Source organism: Lacerta agilis, chromosome 18 (genome assembly GCF_009819535.1).
Source record: "Lacerta agilis isolate rLacAgi1 chromosome 18, rLacAgi1.pri, whole genome shotgun sequence".
In the NCBI taxonomy this organism is placed as follows: Eukaryota; Metazoa; Chordata; class Lepidosauria; order Squamata; family Lacertidae; genus Lacerta; species Lacerta agilis.
The window spans coordinates 1,405,755-1,428,535 of record NC_046329.1 but is presented as its reverse complement, the minus strand read 5'-3'; the positions used below and the strand labels follow the sequence as shown (position 1 = coordinate 1,428,535).

Genomic DNA, 22,781 nt, shown 5'->3' with positions numbered 1-22,781 from the left:
ATTTTTTGGGGGGAAATGAACGAATTCCTATGCCCCACAAATAACCCAGAGATGCATTTTAAATAAAAGGACACTCATGTAAAAACACGCTGATTCCCGGACTGTCCACGGGCCGCATTTAGAAGGTGATTGGGCCAGATCCAGCCCCAGGGCCTTAGTTTGCCTACCCATGATCTAAAGGGCAGGTCTGTCTTTTGTTTCGAAAACCCACATAACATTTTGGGATTTCCCCAGAAAGAAGGGGATGAAGCCTTCTGATGCGCAGGAAGCAGTGAGTGCAGGTCCTGCAGGAAAGGACTCTGGAAGATGGAGAGCGGGCAATCGGGAAAGGGTGGGGTGCTCAATCCAAACGCTGTAGAAATCTCCTGACTGCAAGACTTGCAACCCGATCTTGAACCTTAGACCCTCTTCACAAATGGGCACTCCTAGAGGCAGGCAAAGAGGGCGGTGCAGTTTTTGAAACCGGTGTGCCAGCCTGCGCCACGTGGCTGACCCTTGCTCCTTAGGATTGGCGCAGCCCCTTGAGGAAACTGGCTGGCACAGGGCGAGGTCAAGAGGCAACTTCCTCCACCCCTGAAAAACCTCTGGGGAAAGTGACAGCACCTGCCTTGCATGCAGAAGGTTGCAGGTCCAGCTGCCAAGGGCATCTCCAGGCAGCGCTGGGGAAATTGCCTGAGTCTTCTTGTCTGGGGAGCCCAGGACCTCCAGACACACTGACCAGGCTTACCCTCCAGGGAGGTCACTGATGCTGCAAATCCATTTGACTTCAGCCATGCAGGAACACTCCATTGTCTTGAGACAAGCAGATGGAACTTGGATATATCAGCAAGGGGCCAAATAACTCCTTAAACCGAGGTTGCAGTCGCCAAAACAGACCGTCTGGTTGCCATTCTGGAGCAAGGTGGCTCCAAAGTTCTTATTTTCTAAATGATGGACTGACAGTGATTGATTCTCAATTAAACATCTGGCTAGTTCAGATGGACAACCTTGAGCTCAATTAAGAGCTTTGAGAACATGAAGAAAAAAAGTCACTTCATCCAGGGAAAGTTTGCATATATATCGGCCTGTTCCTAAGTTTCTTAATGGTGACATGGAAGATTAATAACGTAAGAATATTCTTCACAACTGTGAGCAGGTAGTGGGGTCAGGGAAGACAGCCTACAACTGTAACGCTGTTCACTGCTCCTGTTTCAGAAAAAGCATTTTGCTTCCTGAAATTCATTCCCTATTGTGCAGATAAAATATAACAGAATTCTACAGGATGGGGTATTTGTGCGTGGAAACAGTCCAGGTTCAATGATCCCCAGATGGTGGAGATGTCAGGCGTCATCTTGGCACCCAGGCATCTTCACTTGGTTGCAAGTGGTCGAAAGTCCGGTGCAAAATGCGCCTGTTGACGGACTAGATGACCCTTGGGGGAGTCCCTTCCAACTCTACGATTCTAGAACTCTTCTCCAGCAGCTGGTATGCAGTGATACATTGCCTCCAACCTAGGAGGTGGAGGATAGCCATCGTGGCTAGTAGGCCTTCAAGCCCATTTTCCTCCACGAATTTCCCCAGTCCTAGAACCACAGAATCACAGAGCTGGAAGGGACCCTGGGGGTCATCTACTCCAACCCACTTCAGTGTAGGAATCTCAGTATATATGAGTGAAGGCCATGCATCCTCTGCTTAAAAACCTCCAAGGAAGGGGAGCCCAGCACCTCCCGAGAGATGCCGTTCCACTGCCAAACAGCTCTTCCTGTCAAAGAGTTTATCCTGGTGTTCAGCTGGGATCTCCTTTCTAGTAACTTGGAGCCGTTCAGTTTGGTGACTCCTGCAGCAGGGAGACCCGCAGGTGAGCTTTCTCTTGTTCTGCCCCGACTCTCCCAACATTCAGCTTTGTGGGGTGGTCACCCGGGGGGGGGGGAGGATAATAATAACCCTCCTTATAACACACGCAACTTTACAAGCTTCGATCATGCTGCCTCTTCCAAAGTGCAACATCTGCGTGTCCTTTGCCACGTGGGGCTCCCAGCAATCAGCTTGCCCAATGGTCAGGGCTGGTGATAATGGGTGCCCCAAGAAAGGACATGTGGACAGTACCACCTTAGGAGAAGCAAATGTATTTAAAAAGTTGTGTCGCCCTTTTAAAAGGTGGGTCCCTGGGTCTTGTGCAAGGCAGTCTCTCTCCTTTGACCTTTGGACTGCCAAATATTTCCCTTTTGCCTATGGGGTGGGCAGTGTGGGAAAGCGGCTGGCGAGGCGTCGCTGGAGCTGCGGGAGGAACGCCTGTGTGTCCAGCTGGCTGGCTGGCCGCTTAACCCTCCAGCTTGCTTCCCAGTGTGTTCCCATGACATTGCACTCCCGGTCGGCCGAGCCGCGTGGCCCTTCCTTTCTCACCATGAAACCGCATCCACTCTTTCTGACCGTCACCTTGTTCCTCTTTGCCTTCCCCTTCTACATGATGAACGGCCTGGCCGTCCTGGACAAGTGAGTATCATGTGAAGGCGTCGTCAGGTGCGCGCGGGGGGGGGGGAGAGGAGGATAATAATAACCCTGACCATCGCTGGATCTCCTGCTCTCTCCGGTGATCACCATCTGACCCAGGCCCTCTTGGGAGCAGCCGAGGCAATCATGCAGGTAAAACATACATTCTGGGTCCTACCAACATACCCTCCAACATTTCTCCAATGAAAATGGGGACATCCTATTCCATACCCTGCAACATTTCTCTGATGAAAATAGAGGCGTCCCCTCCAATCTTTCTCTGATGAAAACAGGGGTGTCAGCTTATTGGAAATTTCCCCCGTTGGAGCATGACCATTCAAAGGGAATGGAGTGATTCTTCATCTGCTGATTTTATTTCTTCTTCTTGCTTTAAGAAAGGAATTCTTAGTTACATATTCAGGCCAAGGAGGTGGTTTGGTGTTTTTTTTGCAGGCCGATCTTGCAACTTGTCAAGAAGGCAATTTTAGTGCCATTTTGGTGCATTGTTTTACTGGACTGTCTACACCGTCATTTTGCTTTATTGGTTGTTAAGGGCCTAAGAAAAGCTGCCTGGATGAGACCAATGACCCACCTAGTCCAGCATCCTGTTCCCTCAGTGGTCAACCAGGTGCCACAACAATGGGATACCTGAATGGGCAGAGCCAGGATTTATTTATGTTGTGGGGGTGGGCAGGGCACCCACCTGTCCTCTTCTGCCTGGCTCTGTCTAGCAGATTCGGAATGAAATGTTTTCAGCACCAGTTGTTCCAAATTACTTTATTTCGACCCCAAGTGCTCAGAAAAATCCGTCAAAAATCCGTCTTCATTCATTTGAAAAAGAGCAAGTCAAAGAATTAACATCAGGGAGTGCCTTCCATGCAGTTGGCGAGCATATTTTGCAAATTTACAAAGAACACGCCTTTTTCATATATATTTTTTAAAATATTTCTTGGATTTGCTGAAAACCCAATGCAGTTTTTCTAGTAAGCACAGCCCAGGGAGACACTCTCTTGCCATTGTCGAAACATAATAAAAAAATAAAAAAATCCTTCCAGTAGCACCTTAGAGACCAGCTAAGTTTGTTATTGGTATGAGCTTTCACGTGCATGCACACTTCTTCAGATACTCTTGCCATTGTCAACCTTAGGTCTTTGCTCTCTGCAAGGTACAGAATGACGGCTGCATTGTGCAAGTGGTGCCTGACTGAGCAAGAAAGATGCTGTAGTGTCTTAAATTCTGATGTTCTGCAGAGAATAGCTTGCACATTGCAATGAAGGATGACATGATATGCTGCCTGCAAAAAGCAGGCGCTGACTTTTTCTAGGGAAATGCTCACTAGGGAGGGTGACATCTCAGCAAGCATTTGAATTTCAAATATTCAGATTATTTCTGCTTTTAGTTAAGCTTTTTTTAAAAAAAATTCTTGATTGGGGGAGGCAGCTGCCCCCCCGGGGCATAGAAACCTGCAAGCAGAATTTGAGCCCAAGAGCCCTCTCCTGTCCTGCAGCAACTGGAATCCAGAAGCACAGCATAGCCAATGTGGGGTAGCCTCTCCTCCTCTATGGATTTGTTTACTCCTGTGGCAGGGAGTTCCACAGTTTAACCATGGGATGCTTCTTCCATATTGCCATCTGGAGGGATGGGCATGCTCTGTAGGGCAACAACCTTCCCTATTAATGCAGAGCGATTCCTGCAGCACAGGGGGGTTGCGGGTCCACTTCAGCTCAACAATACTATGATTCTACCAGAGGATTGACAAACATAAGAGTTGGGGCACAGATTTCCAGCATTTTTAGGTGTTGCTTGAAGTGTCCCCAGTATGAAATCCCAGACCCTCCCAGTGTCCCTATTTTCCAGGGACGGCCCCGGATTTACAGAAGCCATCCTGGTTTCTGATTTGATCCTGGAATGTCCCGCTTTTCCTTAGGACGTCCCTATTTTCATCAGAGAAATGTTGGAGGGTCTGGAGTTATGCGACCCCCAAGCCAAGGAGATAAGTAACTGTACAACCTTTAGAAGGCATCTGAAGGCAGCCCTGGATAGAGAAGACTTTTGATGTTTAATGTTTTAATATTTATTGGAAGATGCCCAGAATGGCTGGGGCAACCCAGTCAAATAGGACGTCCCTATTTTCATTGGACAAATGTAGGAGGGGACATCTCTATTTTCATTGGAGAAATGTTGGAGGGTATGTAATCCTGGAGTAGCTGCTGTAGGTCAGAGCAGGCAATGCACCCATTTAAAACTGCCCTTTCCAGAAATGTGTGGCTGGCTGGAAAGACTCCTTGCTTGAAACCCTGGAGAGCTTCTGCCAGTCAGTGCAAACACTACTGAGATAGATAAACCAACAGCCATGAACAGGTAGGTAGCCGTGTTGGTCTGCCATAGTCAAAACAAAATAAAATAAAAAATTCATTCCAGTAGCACCTTAGAGACCAACTAAGTTTGTTCTTGGTATGAGCTTTCGTGTGCATGCACACAGTGTATTCTTCAGATACCCACAGTATCTTCAGTGTATCTGAAGAAGTGTGCATGCACACGAAAGCTCATACCAAGAACAAACTTAATTGGTCTCTAAGGTGCTACTGGAAGGAATTTTTTATTTTATTTTGTTTTGACAACAGCCATGAAGGCAGCTTTTTTTGTTCCTGTTCAGTTTTGCTGACTTATGAACAAATCCTGCATTACTTCCAACGAAACCTTCCCACCGTTTTTGCATTGACCTCTACGACTCCAATAGTCAGTAAATGGCATCACAACTTTTGGATGAGACTCTCCCCCCCCCCCCCAATTATTTCTCACATCTATTTTTCTTTTTTATGCATGCATTAATATTCCATGCCGGATTTCTCACTCCTGTTTACAAAGCGGAAAATTGCCCACTTACCCCTGTCTGGCTATCAAGCTTTCTAGCTGCATAGAATCATAGAATTGTAGAGTTGAAAGGGATCCTGGTGGTCATCTAGTCCAACCCCCTGCAAGGCAGCCATCTCAACGAAAGCGTCCATGACAGACAGCCATCCAACCAACCTCTGCCTAAAAACCTCCAAGAAAGGAGAGGCCACAACCAGAGGAGTGGCAGGTGAATTTTATGGAATATGCTGAATTAGCAAGTTTAGCTGGAGTGAATTAGAGAGTGAGACGAGTCATTTGGAAAATGTTTGTAGGCGATATTAAAAAAAACAACCCCATTGTAAATATGCTGAAATGCTAACAGGTTTGGAGTAAGCACAGCAGTAACTGAGATACTGAGAAAAAAGTTGGAGGAAAGAAGGCATGGTATAATTACAATATGCGGCAGTATTACAGAAATTGAGGAACCCATGGGGGGGGGGGGTGAGGGAAGTTGATTTTGGGGAAATCAATTTAAAAAAAAAAACTGTCAAACTGCTGCAGATAACATGCACTTTCCCCCAACTAGTTTAGTAAGAGTCGGGGTTGGGTCCAGTCGCCGCCCCCGGCTTGGCCTGATGCACTGTGGACAGGCGGCCGAACTTTGATCTTTCCCCTGCGCTATCTGGGAAACAGGGACCTGCTATCTGGCACAGCAGCCCGGTGAATCATGGCTACACTTACCCTTGAGCAGGGATGGGCAGGTTGGCGACATGGAAGCAGCCCCTTCCTATTAGCCACATGATCAGCTAATAAATAGCTTACAAGGTTGTTGTTTTTAAATGACTAAATTGAAACCCCAAGTTAAGGTGCAGTCTATCTCTAAATATCCACACACACACACACACACACACACACACACATACATACATACACAAGTAGTATAAGTAATGGTAAAGGTGACAGTCCAGCCAAACTTGACTCTGGGGTTGCAGCACTCATCTCGCTTCAGGCCGAGGGAGCCGGCATTTGTCCACAGACAGCTTTCTGGTCACATGGCCAGCATGATTAAACCGCTTCTGGTGCACCGTGATGAGTGCCAGAGTGCATGCAAACACCCTTTACCTTCCCGCCACAGCGGTACCTATTTATCTACTTGCACTGGTGTGCTTTCGAACTGCTAGGTTGGCAGAAGCTGGGACAGAGCAAGGAGAGCTCACCCCTTCGCGTGGATTCAAGAGGCTCAGTGGTTTAAACCACAGTGCCACCCATGTCCTATAAGTAATGGAGGATAGCTCAGTCAGTAGAGCATGAGACTTTTAATCTCAGAGTTGTGGGTTAGAGCACCACATTGGGCAAAATATTCCCGCGTTGCAGGGGGTTGGACTAGATGACCCTCGGGATCCCTTCCAACTCTGCAGTTCTACGATTCTATATACCACTCAATCACACACAAACACAGAGAGATATTTCATTTATATCCCACCCTGGTGGCCTATATGTATTTCACAGAATCGTGTAACTGTAGAGTTTCCTAAGGAAAAGCGGGACATTCCAGGATCAAATCAGAAACTGGGACGGCTTCTGTAAATCCACAACTGTCCTTGGAAAACAGGGGCACTTGAGGGGTCTGAGCTTCCTGGGTTCCTTGTAATTCAGCCCTTTGTTCATGAGGACCAGAATCCTGCTCTCCTCTTCCAGGGAAGGCACCCTAATCCAAGCGTAGAGTTTTATCTCTTGTGCATCTGCTGAAAGAGCCCTTTTAAAAAATCTGAACCGGGATAAAGCTTCTTCCTCCGTGATCCACTTGCCCTGTCTCCTCCTCTGCCAGCTTCCACCGCAGACAGCGATTGATCCGGAAAGATCCCCTGTGCAGCTCTGCGGATGCTGAGTGGCACTTTTTTCCTAGAGCCAGATATATATCTGCTGCAAGGAGGTTTCTGAGTTTGGTCTGGATCTGCATTGCAGCTGTGTGGCTGGTGCACAGTGGCTGGTTCTGAGCTCTCTCTCACACACACAGAGAGAAAACCACCTTTCAATTTGCAGCTCAGGGTCTCGTCCCTACTCCTTCCCAGCTGACATCTGCAGGTGCTGGAGCTGCAGGTTTGCAGAGGAAAAGGGTTTTTCTGTGTGACCTGAATGTCAGTACGGGTTTTGGACCAGAGTTGCAGCAGAGCAGCTCCTGTGCATGCAGAAGGTTGCACACTTGATCTCCAGCCTTGATCTGCAAAACAGACTTTCTGCCTGGAAGCCTGGAGAGCTATGGCCCTTCCTCAAATCCAAAGTGAGATTCTAGTCCTCAGGGTTTTGAATAAAGAGCCGAAATCATGCATTCCTCAGATGAAAACGGGGGTGCTTCCCCCCTCCCCGCGCAACTGACCCTCCTTGCCCCGCCAGGTTTTGTTGTTCCCCACCCCACAGAGGATTCCCTACCTGAAGGAAGGTGAGTCCCAGCACCACCTTAACCCCAATTTCATTTTATTTTTCAGTAGGTTGCCAAAAAGAAAAGCACAAACCAATGAATAAATTTTAGAAAAGGGCAAGATTAGGTGTGGACTCACAAAGCATTTTCATGGCCTCCAACATTTCTCTGATGAAAATTGGGAAATCCTATATGATGATACTACAACTACTAATAAATAATAATAATAATAATAATAGTTTTTTACCTAGATACCTGAAGGCAGCCCCAAATAGGGAAGCTGCTTTAATGTTTAATGATTTATTTTGTTTTTATATATGTTGCAAGCCACCCAGAGTGGTTGGAGCAACCCAGACAGATGGGTGGGGTATAAAAATTGTTGTTGTTAAATAGGCCACCTCCATCGCTAGAGAAATGTTGGAGGGTATGCTGTCAATGTCTCCTAGCCAGGATGGCTGTGCTCTGCCTCTCCCCCCCCCCCCCGTTGTCGGCAGCAATACTTCCGGATCCCAGTTGCTGGAAACCGCAGGAGGAGAGAGTGCTGCTCTTGTGTTCGAATCCTGCTTGCGTATTTCCCATGCGCGTTTCTGGCTGGCTCTTGCGAGGCCAGGATGCTAGACTAGGTGGGCCCCGTTGGCTTGATCCAGCAGGATGACGTTAAAGTAGCAGGATGTCTGGGCATATTAAGAAACGGTTACGCCACTCAAAACCAAACGAGTTCCTTCTTTTTCATTGTTTCTAACTTTGGAACCGTCCTTGTCTCCTCCTCCTCCTCCTCCTCCTCCTCCTCCTCTCACATTCTCCCCGCTTGCAGCCCCTCGGCCATCGCAGTGACTGCCTTCGGGATCCTCTTGTTCCTGTTTGCTCTGGTTTACTTCGCAAGTTACTCTGAAGACGCCCTCTACTACGGTAAGCCTCTCCTCTCTCTTTGGGCATGTTCATTCCTGCCCCTTCCTCCTTTCCCTGCTTCTCTTTCTCTCTCTGTGTGTGTTTAATGTATGTGTGTAAACACCTGACCACCTGGTCACCTTTTTATTTATTTATTAAAAAGTCACTATCCCTCATGAAACTCAAAAGCGCATTCAGTGGAAAACACAAATATTTATTTTCCCATATCCCTGCAGTGTTCGTGGCACTTTCCTTCGTGTCGGGAATGAGCGCCGTCGTTGTTCTGGAAGAAGATGGCTACATAAGCAACTTCCTGGAAGTCTACATGAGACAGGCAAGTCCTCGCAGGCAGGAGTGCAACCGGGAGGGCACGGAGGGTTTGCAACCCATATCAGACGCTTCGAACCCTTCTCTGAGCGGTGGGGGGTTTTTATCACATAAAACCTTTCAGCCAGTTTCCTTTCAGGCAGGCCCCCGGAGACACAAGGCCTCTTGTGAGAAGGGGGCTCACCTGCGCCTTTGTACAGCTTGGGCATGACGCCATGAACAGCCGGTGCTCAGAATTAGCCAGGCTGGGTATGTTTAGCCTGGAGAAGAGAAGGTTAAGGGGTGATATGATAGCCATGTTCAAATATATCAAAGGATGTCATACAGAGGAGGGAGAAAGGTTGTTTTCTGCTGCTCCAGAGAAGCGGACACGGGGCAATGGATTCAAACTACAAGAAAGAAGATTCCACCTAAACATTAGGAAGAACTTCCTGACAGTGAGAGCTGTTGGACAGTGGGATTTGCTGCCAAGGAGTGTGGTGGAGTCTCCTTCTTTGGAGGTCTTTAAGCAGAGGAAAGGCTGGACTGGATGAATCCCAAACAGGAATTAAGATTGCCGGAAAAAATATCAACAACCTCAGATACGCTGATGATACTACCTTGATGGCAGAAAGTGAGGAGGAATTAAAGAACCTTTTAATGAGGGTGAAAGAGGAGAGCGCAAAATATGGTCTGAAGCTCAACATCAAAAAAACTAAGATCATGGCCACTGGTCCCATCACCTCCTGGCAAATAGAAGGGGAAGAAATGGAGGCAGTGAGAGATTTCACTTTCTTGGGTTCCATGATCACTGCAGATGGTGACAGCAGTCACGAAATTAGAAGACGCCTGCTTCTTGGGAGAAAAGCAATGACAAACCTAGACAGCATCTTAAAAAGCAAAGACATCACCTTGCCGACAAAGGTCCGTATAGTTAAAGCTATGGTTTTCCCAGTAGTAATGTACGGAAGTGAGAGCTGGACCATCAAGAAGGCTGATCGCCGAAGAATTGATGCTTTTGAATTATGGTGCTGGAGGAGACTCTTGAGAGTCCCATGGACTGCAAGAAGATCAAACCTATCCATTCTCAAAGAAATCAGCCCTGAGTGCTCACTAGAAGGACAGATCCTGAAGTTGAGGCTCCAGTACTTTGGCCACCTCATGAGAAGAGAAGACTCCCTAGAAAAGACCCTGATGCTGGGAAAGATGGAGGGCACAAGGAGAAGGGGACGACAGAGGATGAGATGGTTGGACAGTGTTCTCGAAGCGACTGGCATGAGTTTGGCCAAACTGCGGGAGGCAGTGGAGGATAGGCATGCCTGGCGTGCTCTGGTCCATGGAGTCACGAAGAGTCGGACACGACTGAACGACTGAACAACAACAACAAAGCGGAGGCTTGACAGCCATCTGTCAGGAATGCTTTGATGGTGTTTCCTGCTTGGCAGGGGGTTGGACTGGATGGCCCTGGTGGTCTCTTCCAACTTGATGATTCTATGATTCTTTGCACCTATTGGCCACTTGTGACCAAGTGAGGATGCCCGGGTGCCAGGATGGCACCTGATGTTTTCACCATCTGGAGGTACATGCCCGGGAATCATTGGATCCAGACTGTTTGTGCACACTAGCAACACATCCTGTAGAATTCTCTCCATTATATTTTATTTGCACGGTCAGAATGAATTTCTGGAACCAAAATGCTTCTTCAGAGCAGCCTGAGCAGGAGCAAGGAACAGTGTTATAGTGAATTGTTGTCGCTTGTCTTCGCTTGCCCCACCCCACCAGGAACGACAAGGTTTACTCACAACATAGGCAGATACAGCGACGAAAATCAGACAGGCAGTAAACATTACAAATATCCACAGCCCAGTTCAAAATGGAGATTGCTCTCTGAAGGAGAGCAAACATATGTCATCCACCATCACAGGTAGGAAAAGAAAGAGTGTATAGTGACAGGAAGGAAGAAAGAGGCAGGGATCAACAAATTGTCTTTTTCTCGCCACTAAGTTTGGGGGTATGACATCATAGAGTTCCCTCCATGAAACTCCATGGCACCATTGCTCCATTTGTGACTATCTATGCATTTGTGAGGGACGCAGGTGGCACTGTGGGTTAAACCACAGAGCCTAGGGCTTGCCGATCAGAAGGTCGGTGGTTCGAATTCCCACGACGGGGTGAGCTCCCGTTGCTCGGTCCCTGCTCCTGCCAACCTAGCAGTTCGAAAGCATGAAGTGCAAGTAGATCAATAGGTACCGCTCTGGTGGGAAGGTAAACGGTGTTTCCGTGCGCTGCTCTGGTTTGCCAGAAGCAGCTTAGTCATGCTGGCCACATGACCCGGAAGCTGGCTCCCTCGGCCAGTAAAGCGAGATGAGCGCCGCAACCCCCAGAGTCGTCTGCGACTGGACCTTTACATTTACATGCAATCAATCAATCAGTCAATCAATTTATTTATTGCACTAGCCATATGGCCATAGCACATAGTAAAAGACCAGGCAGTGGCCTGGTGCGAATATACAAAGAATGCTACAAAATAGAAAATTATTTCCAGTAGCACCTTAGAGACCAACTGAGTTTGTTCTTGGTATGAGCTTTTGTGTGCATGCACACTTCTGTTTCAGTGTATCTGAAGAAATGTGCATGCACACGAAAGCTCATACCAAGAACAAACTCAGTTGGTCTCTAAGGTGCTACTGGAAAGAATTTTCTATTTTGTTTCGACTATGGCAGACCAACACGGCTACCCACCTGTAAAAGAATGCTACAGATACAGTTAAAACATTGGAGGTAAAATCATGCTGGATAATACAAATAAAATAGAGAATAGCAGGGCATGACGACAGTGTCCATGTCAGGAAGATTCATAGGAGTGCATTTGTGATTTTGTCTGCACATCTTCCCACACAAACGTTAGTTCCCATAGCAGGGGTGGGGTGCCTCCAGATGCCATTGGACTCCAGCTCCCATCACCAACAACCCAGCATGGCCAGGGATGATGAGAGCAGGAGTCCAGCAATACCCAGAAGGCCATTGGCTTACCCCTTCTCTGCCCTATGGCAACAAATCACAGGTACTTGGCCCAGCTATTTTACATAGCAAAGCTGAGCATGGCACATTGGACCACTGAATAAGCATCTCTTCTATTCTCCAGACCCCAAGCCCACAGCCAGAGAGTCGCTGCTTCGGAAATGTGCCATGAGGCCATTTGGTCCACCCTCAACCCTTTAGCAATCCCTTGGCTCAGGGAAGACTCATATCTCAGGGGCAGAGCAGCTGCTTTGCATGTAGAAGGAAGGTCACAGGCAGCTCCAAGGAGGGCAGGCAACTCCAGGGAGCTAGGGCTCCCTGCTTTTTTTTAAAATGCAAGATTCTAGTCCTCAGCGTTTTGAATAAAGAACCAATTCAGATAGGAAGCTGCCTCGAGTCAAGTCAGACCACTGGCTGGCAGCATCTCTTCAGGCTCTCAGATGGGGATTTGGGTACTGTTTTCTCAGCCAGAGCAGGAAATGCCAGGAACTAATCTGTTCTCGTGTGTGTGTGTGTGTGTGTGTGTGTGTGTGCGTGTGATGCAAAAGCTGCTTTTTTGGCCGCAGAATCACAACTTTTAATTTCCGGAGGATGTACAGGTGTTGAAATGGATGGTTGAAGGAAGGGACGGGTCTGGGGCTGTGACTGACGTCTTGGTTTCTGGTTCCTCTAGGGTGAGCCGTACCTAAGCACAGCTCACGGGTTGATGAACTGCTATTGGGCTGCCACCACGCACTTCGCCCTCCAGCTGGCCATGATTGCAGCCATCACTCAAAGGTGAGACAGGTTTGTTGCCATAGACTTGTAGAGCTGGAAGGAAACTTGAGGGTCACCTGTCCAATTCCCTTCGCCATGCAGGAACAGCAACTTAAGAATCCCTGACCATCCAACCTCTGTTTAAAAACCTCTCCAAAGGTCATCCATTTTGCTGGGCATTTTGCAGAACCTTTGTAAAGCTGCCAGGCAGAAATCCAACTGGTAGTGCTTTGTGGATTCCCTGGTTTTTACAGGTCCTGGAGCTGTTTGGGGGCATAAAAACTCTCTCTGGGGGAGGATTTTTCAGACCTGGGGTGAGGAGTGGGGGAATAGACCCCAATTATACTTTCTGGGGCTGAGTAGGCAAGCTGTTTTGACTCTCTGTTTGCTCTCCAGGAAGAGTTACCGGAACCTTGGGTTCTACTGGGTCGGATCCCTCACGATGAACTTTGTCGTCTACCTGCTGGGGAATGTGGTTGGTGAGTTGCTCCCTGGCAAACGCTTGCCATAATCCTCCCTTTCAACCGAAAAAATGGAAAGAGCAGGAGTTTGGTTCTCCTTCTCTCAGCTTTGGCTGAGATTTCTGCACTGCAGGGGGTTGGACTAGATGACCCTCGGGTCCCTTCCAGCTGCACAATTCTATGCTTCTATTAGGGATTTGTCCAGACTGCTGGGTAGGATTTCTGACACACCACAACAAGCTGCCTTTCTTCTGAGCCAGACCACGTGGTCCACCCAAACCAGCCCTTCCGTGTGGAAACAGCAGGTGCTGTACCTCTGAGCGATTGCCCTTTCATTTCACGGAAAAAATAAACCAAGAGTCTAGTCCTCATGGTCTTTAATGAAGGACTAGTTTCAACGGAAAGCTGCCTTATACTGAGACAGGATGGGACCTGCTGTATTCCTGCATTGCGGGGGGTTGGAATAGATGACCCTGGGGTCCCTTCCAGCTCTGTGATTCTATGCATGCAAAGCAGGTGCTCTGATCATTGAGCTAAAGCCTGAGATTGATGGTGCAGGGCCTGGAGGTGTCCTAAGGCGACCCACCTCTCTCTCTCCCTCTTTTAAAGATACGTGCATGTTCTTTTGTATTAGTTTTTTTACAAAATGGTCAAGAAGGCAGTTTGTGCAGAGGGAAGTGGGGGACAGGTGGGGCTCATCCACCTGGGAAGGGAGCCCATTTAGAAGGAGGAAAACCTCTGCTGCCTTCTGGGACATCTTCGGGAGAAGAGAAGACTAAGGAGTGACGCCTGCACAAATCCAGAGTGGAGTCCCTAAGGCGGTTGGGTGGCTCCTTCTACGCCTCCTCCTGGCAACTCCTGCAGCCCAGCTGGTGCCCAACGTCTTGCTCTCCGCTTTCCTTTGGGCCACACCAGTGAGGCCACAATGGGGGTCTTGTCATCTGGGCAGCCCAGGACCCCCAGACACACAGCCCAGGCTTGTGCCCCTGGGGAGGTCACTTGGGTGCTGCTAGCACAGCAAACTCATCCGTTCCCTCCATCCCAGCCCAAGGGCTGCAGGGGTCTGGAGTCCTGCAATCGCTGGGCTGGGGCTGGGGGGGCAGATGATTCCACCATCCACGTTCTAATAAAGTCCCCCAGGAGAGCTGCCTTTGACTGGTGCCCCCAAGATTTAACTCAGCAACTTGTGGGTGGACTGAGACCAGCTCTGCCTTGCTTTCCCAGGGAAATACGGTTCTGAGATCCGTCCGGACTTCTTCCTCAACATCCCTTTGCTCCTCACCCTCATCTGGGCTGCCTGCAGGATCTTTGCCCAGCCCAAGACGTTGCCCCTCGAGACGGCCGATAAGGTAATGGAAGAAAGCGCCTTCTGAACCCAAAGCACGCTGACTCTGACAGCTAGAAACCCCCCACCCCAGGAAGGCCCCAGAGGCACCAACATCCTCTTCCCTCCAGCATTTAGTAGGAGGTAGACTGCCCTTTTGAGTGGAGGTTCTACTTAGCTGCCCTAAACCACTGTCAGAAGAGGCTCCTTGGATCAGAGCAAAGGTCTGCTCGGTCTAGAATCTTGTTCCCAATGGGGCATTGACCTCCCCAGTGGTTCCTCTCTAGCCACTGTCTTTCTTTCTTTCTTTCTTTCTTTCTTCCTTCCTTCCTTCCTTCCTTCCTTCCTTCCTTCCTTCCTTCCTTCCTTTCTTTCTTTCTTTCTTTCTTTCTTTCTTTCTTTCTTTCTGGAGATTTAAGTACTGCTGTCAGCCGGAATAGCTCAGTTAGTTAGAGCATGAGGTGCCGATAACACAAAGGTTGCAAGTTCAATCCCCATATGGGACAGTTGCATATTCCTGCATTGCGAGGGGTTGGGCTAGAATAGATGACCCTCAGGCTCCCTTCTAACTATGATTCTATGAAGGAGCCTGTATGACGTGATGTGATGTCATAGGTGACCTCATTTTCCATCAGCAAAACAACCACTTAAGGGTTTTTATTTGCTTATTTGAACTTGGCCCAGCAGCAAATCGTCAACCAATGAAGATCTCTGAGCGCAGAAGTGACACGCAGATGGCGCCTCACTCCTGTCAGTAACCGTGATGCAGCATTCTGCACCAGCTGGGGGTTCCAGCTCAAGCGCTAGGATATTATTATTATTATTATTATTATTATTATTATTATTATTATTATTATTCTCCACCTATCTGGCCGGGTTTCCCCAGCCACTCTGGGTGGTTTCCAGCAGATATAAAAACATAATAAGACGTCAAACATTAAAAACTTCCTGAAACAGAAAAGCCCCACATGTGGGGCGAGATAGACTGCAAATGTCCGCAGAAGATACACTCAGTTACTACGGCGAATGGGTACCCCGTAGGCTTATCTAAGGGCCTATAAGGAACTGCCTTGGTGGCTCAGAGTGCCCTGTTTCCGACAGAGGACAGCAAAATCCCCAGAGCCGCTTAGACTTCCAGGCTTGAGTTTCAGAACTAATAATAATAATAATAATAATAATAATAATAATAATTTTATTATTTATACCCCACTCATCTGGCTGGGTTGCCCCAGCCGCTCCTGGTTTATAAGCTCATGCCACACATATCAAATGCACTATCAACTCAAGATCCACAGGGAGGTTGGACTAGATGGCCCCTGGGGTCCCTTCCAGCTCTACAGTTCTATAATTCTGTCAGCTTACCGTACTTTCCTTTTTTCTCCTTTGTTGAAGGTTTTGGAAGAGCAGTGCAAAAGCCTCTTTCAGCGCCCGCTGGATTTGGTCCTCATGGGCTTCCTCCTTTTTGACATCAGCTTCACTCTGTTCCGGGGACTGGTGAGCATATGGTTATCTTCTGGAGGCAGCATTGCTCAGTGGTTAGAGTATCTGCTTTGCAGGCAGACTGTCCCAGTCTGGTCCCCAGCAGCATCTCCAGGTAGGGGGTGGGGATGGAGGGTGCAATTCCCTGCCTGAAAACCTGGAGACCCGCTGCCAAGTCAGTGAGACAGATGCCCAAACAGAATTCATGAGGACTAGAACCGTCCTTATAAAAAAATCGCGTTTTTTTGCCAAATATATTTCATTCAATTTCCAGAAATTTCCCCTGTGCATTCTAATACATAACAGATTCTTCTTTCGTTTGGTCAACTTCCTTTCCCATTTTCCAGGGTGTTTTTTCTTTCTGCCTCTTGCTGTCTTCTCTCCCTTTAATTATGACAATAATTCATTAATCTCTCATTTGCTCTGTTACTCATAGTTCAAATCCTGCTGGCGAATCCATCATACTATCATATTTCTTTAAATAGTCAAAAAAATGGCTTCTATTCTCCCATAAAGCAATCATTGTTAAGTTCTCTCCCTTTTGGCTATTAGCTTTCCCGATTCAGCCTATTCCATCACTTCACTTATCCCTCTTTCTGATTTTATGCATAGAGAAAATACGCTCCTGTGATTACGTACATAAACAGCATCATCTTCTGTCCCTAGGAGAAGAGCTTGTTTTTTAATTTTTTTTAAAAAACAAGCCTTTATTAAATTTGTGTTTTTTTAAAAAAAGGATTTCAAACATAAAACAAAACAAAACATTAAATCTTACATCACACAAATAATAACAGACATAAATTTACAATAGTCTCAAATTATACATCAAATTTAAAACATGACTTCATATTGCTTCTACAACGGTTTTCTTAGTATAATACTCATTTCATTACTCTAACTAATAATTACTCTCATTCTTACAAACAAACAAAAAACAGCAACAACAAAAAATGATATAGTTTAAATCTCCCACGTGCGTAACTTAATCTAAGCAAATCATTAGTTCCGTTTTCAAACCCTCTTTTCTTAAATATTCTTCCACATATTTCCATTCTGCTTTTGTTTTCTGTTTTTGTATATCTCTCATTGCTGCTGTCATCCTTGCTAAATTCATATATTCTATTAGCTTAATTTGCCATTCTTGGACTGTTGGTAATTTTTTCTCCATTCCAGGTTTTAGCTATAAGTATCCTAGCTGCGGCACATGCGTACAAAAGGATGTTTTTTCCTGTCTTCAGAGAAGAGCTTGATTTTTGGATATATATATATAATCACTTTAAACATCTTTCTTTCTCTCGTCACGTATCGTTTCCCCAAATTTCCTTGCTTTATAAAACAAAACAAAACCCGAATCCTTATCAGTTCTGCTGTTTCGTTGTCGCCCCCCCCCCCCACTGTGGCACAACTTTGACAGGGCAACGCACCTGACAACTGCCCATCACTGCAGCCACAGGCTGGTGGGTGGCCTCTCCCGTGGCAGCCAGTCAGGAGTTAGATGCTTGGGAGTCATAGCGCACAGGGCTTCGTTGGCTGGCCGAGTGACCAAGTTCCCCACGAGAAGCTGGATCTCTCTACCTTGTGCACAGGGGACCTCTCCCCCCCCATAAAATATTTGAGGGGGCTGGGACCCTTCATACTGCCATTCAAATGGTGCCCATGCACCGCAACATGTGATTGATGATGTGGGGGTGCCCCCACCAATATTTTATGCAAGATGGCACCCCATAAGTAAGACAGGTGGGTGTGGCTTTAGAGGGGGAGAAATGTCCTTGTGGTCCGAACTGGGACCGATGCTAGGCCAGATTTGGCCTGGGGGCCGGAGGCTGCCCACCCCTCCTCCCATTAGCTGCTCCTAATTTCTACTGATGAAGCCCCGCCGAAATCCGCCCCCCCCCCCCCAATCCTCTTTGATCTGCTCTTGCCTCCAGGTCGTTCTGGACTGCAAGGCGGACATCTGCTTTGACTACATCAACCAGCAGGAGCCGTACCTGCGAGACCCGGTGGCTTACCCCAAAATCCAGGTGAGCAGGGACCATGCGTGGAGAGAGGGAAGGTTTTCCTCCCTCTCTTGTAGTGCCAAGCTCATACCCTCCAACATTCCTCCGATGAAAATAGGGACGTCCTAAGGGAAATCAGGACATACTGGGATCAAATCAGAGATCAGGATGGCTTCTGTAAATCCGGTACTGTCCCTGCAAAATAAGGACACTGGGAGGGTCTGGAAGCTCAGTGACGGACACTTCCGCACAGATGAAAAAAAAGTCCTTCTCCGTGCAGCACATTGTTAACCTGGGGAACTCCCTCCCACAGGAGGCAGCAGCCTCCACTGACGTGGAGTCAGGAAAGAGGAGAGGGCTATCGATGGCTACTAGCCGGGATGGTTGTGCTCTGCATCCACAGCTGGAGAAAGTGGTGCTTCTGAATCCCAGTTGCTCTTGTGCTCAGATCCTGCTTGCAAGTTCCCCACAGGCATCTGGTTGGCCACTGTGAGAACAGGATGCTGGACTGCTTGGGCCACTGGCCTGATCCAGCACACTCCCCTTATGTTCTTATATTGTGCTGTGACTAGCATAGCCTGCTCTCAGTTGTCCACGCTTTAGGGACCTGCCTGGACTACTGCAGTATACTGTACATGGGGCTGTGCTTGAAGATTGTCCAGAAGCTCTCTTTTTGGGGGTGGGGGTGGGGGGGGTGGACTTGTGGAAGAAATTGGGACCCATACGTGGCCCAACTGTTTGTCCTGAGCCCTGCTTTGATCCATTGCACACCTCGGTCTGCCACTTCCTTCCTGGGGCAGCCAGACTGGCTCCCTCCTTGCTTTGCTTCCACCGGCAGGCAAAGGCCTTTCTATTCCAGCAGGCCTGTGTTTTAAGGAAAGGGCTTTTTGATAGCGCTGTTGTTATTATGTGCATTTTATGATTTTTTAAAAAATAAATTCTATCAGAGTTTAATTCCATTTGACTCTTTTACATGTTTTAAGCTTTCTGTATTTTATCTGTGGCTGTTTTAATCTGTGCAAGCTTGTCCTGGCTTCAGGAAAGGCGGGATAGGAATAAGTATAAATATAACAACAACAACAACAACAACAACAGCTGGATAGCTCAGTCGGTTGGTGGAGCTTGGCGCTGATAACGCCAAGGTTGCAGCTTCGATCCCCATCTGGGACAGCTGCCTATTCCTGCCTTGCAGCGGGTTGGACTAGATGATCCTCAGGATCCCTTCCAACTCTGATTCTATGATTGAGAGCCAGTGTGGTGTAGTGGTTAAGAGCAGTAGACTCGTAATCTGGGGAACCAGGTTCGTGTCTCCTCTCTTCCACATGCAGCTGCTGGGTGACCTTGGGCTAGTCACACTTCTCTGAAGTCTCTTAGCCCCACTCACCTCACAGAGGAAGGGAAAGGAGAATGTGAGCCGCTTTGAGACTCCTTCGGGTAGTGAAAAGCGGGATATCAAATCCAAACTCTTCTTCTTCTTCTTCTAACAACAAGCCTTTGCAAGCACACTGTTTTTCATTTAAAATATATATAAAAAACCTTGGCCTGCTTTTTGCCCTTGTGTCTCAAAGGCAGTCAAGAGTCTCTGCGGTCGCCTTGAGATTCGACCGAACTCTGACTGCCGCTCTGCCCTGCCTCCTAACTCTCCTGCCTGCCCTTGTTCCCAGATGCTGGTCTTCCTGTTTTACGGCCTGCCATATTTCTGCTTCTGCCTTTACGGCTTGCTCACCCCAGGAAGCTCATGGATGCCCGACTGGGCCCTGATCTCTGCTGGTGCCATTGCCCAGGTAACGCGGACATTTAGGGACTGCAGCGGGGGCTAAGGATCTTTCTTCTGCTTTGTCACACCACTTCCAATTTTTGGATTTCCACAGGGTATTCTAAGCTGAGGGAGGCGAGGGCCGCATTCCGTTCTGGGAAGCTTTGCGGGGGGGGGGCACATTCCAATGGTGGGCGGGGCCATGACCAAATGTGGGCGGAGCAACACATGCCAGGTTTCTCTGGGCAGAGCAGGCTGGTTTCCAGACCGCCTTGCACACAGCCCTCTCAGTCCTCCTTCCCGGCATGTTCAGAGTTCATGGGAAATGTTCAAGGAGGGTGGGAAACAGGGCTGGTGGGGGGCTGCGGCTTGAGAGAGTGGGTGTGGCTTAATAGAGTGTGGTGGAATCTGCACACATATAAAAAAACGCTGTGAAAATGCTTTTTTAAAAAAAGTTTTGAGAAATATGCTGAATTTGCTATAGCTCACCATCGCCATCTAGTGTGACATTTGAATACTGCACTTTACAACACTTAAAACATTTTATTTGCAGCTGTATAGCTGAGTCCTGTGTGTGGTTTGTGGAGAGGGGTGTGGCTTAAGAGAGAGGGTGTGGCCTGGGGAGAGGGGTGTGGCCTGCTTTCAGATGTCTTCTAAAGATTGTCTAGTGACTTATCCCTGCCCTGCCAGTGTGGTGTAGTGGTTAAGAGCGGTAGACTCGTAATCTGGTGAACCGGGTTTGCGTCTCCGCTCCTCCACATGCAGCTGCTGGGTGACCTTGGGCTAGTCACACTTCTCTGAAGTCTCTCAGCCCCACTCACCTCACAGAGGAAGGGGAAGGAGAATGTGAGCCGCTTTGAGACTCCTTCGGGTAGTGATAAAGCGGGATATCAAATCCAAATCCAAACTCTACTCCAACATTTCTCTGATGAAGATAGGGACGTCTTAACAGCCCACCTCTCTCTGTCTGTTCCTCCTTCCAGGCTCAGTTCTCTCATATTGGTTCTTCGCTCCACCAGCACACCCCATTTCCTTACCGGACCCCCGACAGTGCCTGGTGGCTTGTGACCCTTTTCAACCTGGCCTACGCAGTGGGACCTCACCTTTTAGTGTACCGCTGCCTTCGCAATCCGGCCTTCTTCTCTCCGGTGGTCTCGCAAGATGACATCAAGAAGAACCAATGAGGCAGAGGAGCAGGGGGGTCGCCTCCCTCCACTGTCCGGCCACAAACCAGATCGCATTGTGCAAAGCCAAAAAACAACAACAACAACCCTGCTCACCCGTTTGCCTGTGGGATTTTGTTTTTTAATATCTCTGTGGGTTCAGGTCCACTCAGGGGTTCTCCTGAAGCTGCCTTGTCTACTCAGTGTTAGCACACTTCACAGAATTGTCAGGATGGAAGGGACCCCTGAGGGCCATCTAGTCCAACCCCCCACAATGCAGGAATCTCAGCTGAAGGATCCCTGGCAGACAGCCACCCAACCTCTGTTTAAAAACCTCCCATTCCACTGTTGAACAGCTCTTGCTGTCAGAATGTCCTTTCTGGATGTTTAGCTGGAGTCTCCTTTCTTGTTGTCGGATCCGCTGGTTCGGATCCTGCCCAGACTAGCCAGCCAGGGCACCACAGTCAGCAAACATAGTCAGGTGTCTGGACAGAAAGGAGACGAGCCACACTCTCCAATTCCAGTTGTAGACTGCCTCTTTCTGTGGCACTTGTGTGATGCTTTTGGGTGGTCTTTGGCCAAGGGGTTGGGCAGTTTCTCAAATCTTTAGAAGCTCTTACACCCTTGTTCTGGGCCCTCCCTCACCTTCTTGCAAGGTGGGAGACAGGGGGAAATAAAGATCTTCCTTGCTTTCCTTCTGCCAGTTGCTGCCTCCACTCACTTTCCTCTGGCTGATAACAGATTTAGGGGGATACTGGATCCCTTGGTGACGAGATGGGCTGTAAAAAAACAACCCTGGGTTTTTCCTAGAACAATGCTGACTTGTAAACGAAAGGTGTCGTTGCACAAGATAGAAGTGGAAACCTAGAATTGGAACGGACATGGGGACACTCACATATGTCATTGTTTACAAAATAAAAAACATTTATAGATGGTTTTTGAACTGCTTGCTTCTTGTTCGGTGTGTGTTTGTGTCTCCTCACCCCAACCAAAAAAAAAAATTACTTGAGGTTTCCAGTGTCCCCAAACCACTGTGGCATTCTTTTAATTTGATGCCTTTGAAATCCAGTGTTATAACCAGCAGGGGGGTAGCAAGCTGGGCGGGGGGCGCGCCCCGGTTTCCATAATGGAGGGGGTGACAAATTATCAAGGAACATTTTTTTTAATGCCTGCTCCAAAGGTCTGATCTTACTATACTAGGGATTATATAGCTATATATGAAATTTCATGCATATCGGTTAATATATTGACCCTCCTCCACCAAAATAGCTGTTCACTTGGCTGTTTTCCTATGTCATGAAGGCTGAAATTTCAGTTCAGTGGAGCACTTACTGTTCCCAACCCTAACCCTGTGGAAAGCCATCTAATTAGACTTTAATTTGATTCTGAGATGTTTTTAGGAGGTAATTTTATGTTTGATTTTATACCAATGTTATGTATCTGATGTTAGCCACCCTGAGCCCGACTTTGGCCGGGGAGGGCGGGATATAAATAAATGTTTTTTTTATTATTACTTGTTATTATTCCTTTGTAAGAAAATATGAAATAACGTAAAACCATTTTTGCAGGGGGGGGGTCAATGGGGGGGGTTGACAAGAAATTTTCCGCACCAGGTACCACCTGACCTTCCCATGCCTTGGGGGGGGGTTGACGAATTTTTTTTGCTCCCGGGTACCAATTTACCTTGGTACACCCCTGATTAACCAGTGCTTTTTTCGGGGGGGGGGAAGGTGGGGGACTCATCATGATATCTGTTTGTTTGTTGTGGGCCCAGTCACAGTGCTGTCGCCGCCTGAGCAGTGGCTAAATGTAAGATGTGATTAATAAACTCAAGCAAACTGATGGGGATTAGAAACGACCACAACTTTATTGATTACAGATTTAGGTGGGTTTTGGTCTCAGGCATT

General features: G+C 47.9%; 1 protein-coding gene across 1 annotated transcript; it reads left to right on the top strand.

The window, feature by feature from the left end:
• Window positions 1–2,102: 2,102 nt before the first annotated feature.
• TM6SF2 (transmembrane 6 superfamily member 2) lies at window positions 2,103–20,970 on the top strand. The gene is made up of 10 exons (XM_033136509.1): window positions 2,103–2,472; window positions 8,538–8,632; window positions 8,848–8,945; window positions 12,612–12,715; window positions 13,091–13,173; window positions 14,380–14,504; window positions 15,872–15,973; window positions 17,887–17,979; window positions 19,620–19,739; window positions 20,695–20,970. Exons 1-10 carry the CDS (start codon window positions 2,333–2,335, stop codon window positions 20,893–20,895), a joined length of 1,161 nt encoding a protein of 386 aa, XP_032992400.1. The 5' UTR covers window positions 2,103–2,332; the 3' UTR covers window positions 20,896–20,970.
• The last annotated feature ends 1,811 nt before the right edge of the window (window positions 20,971–22,781 follow it).

What these genes read in the sequence shown, in the direction of transcription:
- TM6SF2 (XM_033136509.1), top strand. Translation starts at nt 2,333, where the DNA reads ATGACATTGCACTCCCGGTCGGCCGAGCCGCGTGGCCCTTCCTTTCTC. An exon ending in GGCCTGGCCGTCCTGGACAA is followed by an intron (nt 2,473 to 8,537) that starts GTGAGTATCATG and finishes CCCCGCTTGCAG; the next exon opens with CCCCTCGGCCATCGCAGTGA. An exon ending in CCCTCGAGACGGCCGATAAG is followed by an intron (nt 14,505 to 15,871) that starts GTAATGGAAGAA and finishes CCTTTGTTGAAG; the next exon opens with GTTTTGGAAGAGCAGTGCAA.